A 2,500-nucleotide genomic window follows, 5' to 3' on the forward strand; every position below is an offset into this window, starting at 1 on the left:
TGGTGGGAGATGGCTGAGTCCATGTGGATCAGACCCAGGAAGTTGAGGCACAGAGGAGGAGTCAGCCGACAGAACAACCTGCACAGGACAGGTACAATACTCTGTGTTATCACCGTCATATTCAACTTTACTTGTCCTGGAAAGTTGTTTTGCAGCAAAAAAACTCAGAAACACTGTTGATTTTAATAGGAGATGGGACTCATCTTTATTTAATAGATATGTTTATAAAGTTTCATAATATTGATATTGTGTGATAAGCATCGAGATATTGTCTGTGTTTCCTGGTTTCATTAAGTTCTTGTTCTTTGATTTATTCAGTCCGTTAATGGGAGGGTTTTTAATCTGGTTATTTTTGTATTGTTGTATTGTTCTATTTAATTTGGGAAAAAATGGATGCATGTTGTTGGCAATTGTGGTTTTGTTTTTTGTTGTTGACGTTTTCCAATAAAAAAGAAAACACAAAAAGAAGAGAATAAGACATTTGAAAAAAAACTAAAAGAACACACCCTGAAGTGTGTGTGTGTGTGTGCATACACATTTATTAAAAAAGTATTTTTTACTGTGGTAACGTGCTGTGCATTACATGCCACTGAACTGCGTTTGTGTGTGTGTGTGTGTGTGAGTGAGTCTCTGTGTGTGTCTGTCCCTCTGTCTGTCTGTCTGTCTGTCTTACATGCCACTGAACTGCAGGCTGTAAGCGTCTGTCTGGTGATGCGAGGCGAAGTAGTAATAGTTGAAGACTCTGATGCGGAACACGGTGGAGTAAACACACGTGCACAGGAAGAATATAGTGATGAAGCACGCCATCTGGTGGAGAGGGGAGGGAGTGCACAATGATACATTAAAGGTGCAGTGTGTAATATGACATCATCAAGAAAGTTCTACAAAGTTCTAGAATGCAACGCTCCCTGGGTAACCCCACCCCTTTAGAATAATAACAGAAGCTACAGTGGCCTTCAAGGACAAGAACAATTCTAAATTTTAAACAATGCACCTGATGACATTCCAACTATGACACTTTCAAGATGGCGGCACTAGGCCTTGGTCCAAAATATGCAGAAATATATACATGCATTAACACACAAACAAATATTTTATTTTTTTAAATCAACAAAAAACAAAATGTGGAAATGTAAAAAAATCTAAAATAGTAAAAAAAAAAAATATTCAATTTCTTGTAAAAATAACAAACAACATTTTTTTTTAATCCATTCACCTGCAGTGTATCGAGTCACACGCACACACTCATTTACACCTCCACCCCCTCCACACACACACACACACACTCTCACTCACACACACACACACACACACTTTCTCTCTCACTCACTCACTCACACTCTCTCACACACACACACTTTCTCACACACACACACACACACACTTTCTCTCTCACACACTCTCTCTCTCTCTCTCTCCTCACCTCGATGTACAGGTAGTTGTAATCTCGTTCGGCCAGTTGTATGAACACAGCGAACAGAGAGAGGACGGGTCGCGTGCTGAAGAAGGTGCATTCAGACCAGACCACGGCCACGCTGAAGAGGCTCAGAACCACAGAGAGCAGCCGGTAGGACCAACGCTTCAACAGGCACTCCCAGTACCACTCTGGAAATACACACATGACATTTATCATGAAAAGGGACAGAGCTTTAACTGTGGTAGCTTCTAAAACTTTTCAGTTTGTGTTGATTATAGCGCCCCCCCTTTGGACAAAAGCGGTAGTGTTTTTTACCACGCCAGCTGTTGTTCCTGAGTGAGGGTATACCCATGACAAAGACATTAAGAAAAACTATATAAAAATAGCATTCTTTGCACTGATGGTCTCGTTTTGCTGTTACATGTCATTCATGATCATCAGAGGAAAAATGTGACTGTTTCAGAAATATTTAAAAGTTCCTCGTAGACACTTACTATATGTCATCTGTTATATTTAAAAAACAGCACGTTCTATGCAGCTCTAAAATAAAGTTATTATTATTATTTGAACTGATTATACACTAGCGTTTTTTGTGGCTTTTTTTGGGCGGCAAGAATGGGACAAAAAAACGACTTTAAAAACCGGCCTGAAAGTCTGTGTGTACACGTTTCTTTTGCACACAAACACACCCACACACAGACACACACACACACGTAACCCACCCACAGTCGGCGTGTAGACGTATCTGCTGAGCCAGCTGGCGGGCTCTGAGGAGGGAAAGCTGTGGACGAACTGGTGAGTTAAGCTGGTCTCATTCTTGGCCACGTCCTCCAGGTGGACGGCCGTCTGCAGCAGCATCTGCCACTGCACACGAGTCCTGTTGTGTCTCTGCACCGCGTAGATCACCTGACGAACACAGGTAAGGAAAGACACACACACACACACACACACACACACACACACACACACACACACACACACACACACACACACACAGGTAAGGTAAGTCACACACACAGAAGCACAGGTAAGGTAAGTCACACAGAAGCACAGGTAAGGTAAGTCACACACACAGAAACACAG

At 41.9% G+C, this 2,500-nt stretch overlaps 1 protein-coding gene across 1 annotated transcript in view; it reads right to left on the reverse strand.

The window, feature by feature from the left end:
• lmbrd2b (LMBR1 domain containing 2b) overlaps positions 1–2,500 on the reverse strand; it is a 22,103-nt gene that overhangs the window by 10,137 nt on the left and 9,466 nt on the right. Inside the window, exons 10-13 of the mRNA XM_080054610.1 lie at positions 2,140–2,323; positions 1,424–1,605; positions 674–807; positions 1–78 (exon numbers count right to left, since the gene is read on the reverse strand). The exon at positions 1–78 is cut by the window's left edge and continues 28 nt beyond it. Coding sequence (XP_079910736.1) covers positions 1–78; positions 674–807; positions 1,424–1,605; positions 2,140–2,323 — 578 coding nt within the window. The remainder of the gene's footprint in view (positions 79–673; positions 808–1,423; positions 1,606–2,139; positions 2,324–2,500) is intronic.

This window comes from Ammodytes marinus (genome assembly GCF_949987685.1).
Source record: "Ammodytes marinus genome assembly, contig: scaffold_32, whole genome shotgun sequence".
NCBI classification, from domain to species: Eukaryota; Metazoa; Chordata; class Actinopteri; order Uranoscopiformes; family Ammodytidae; genus Ammodytes; species Ammodytes marinus.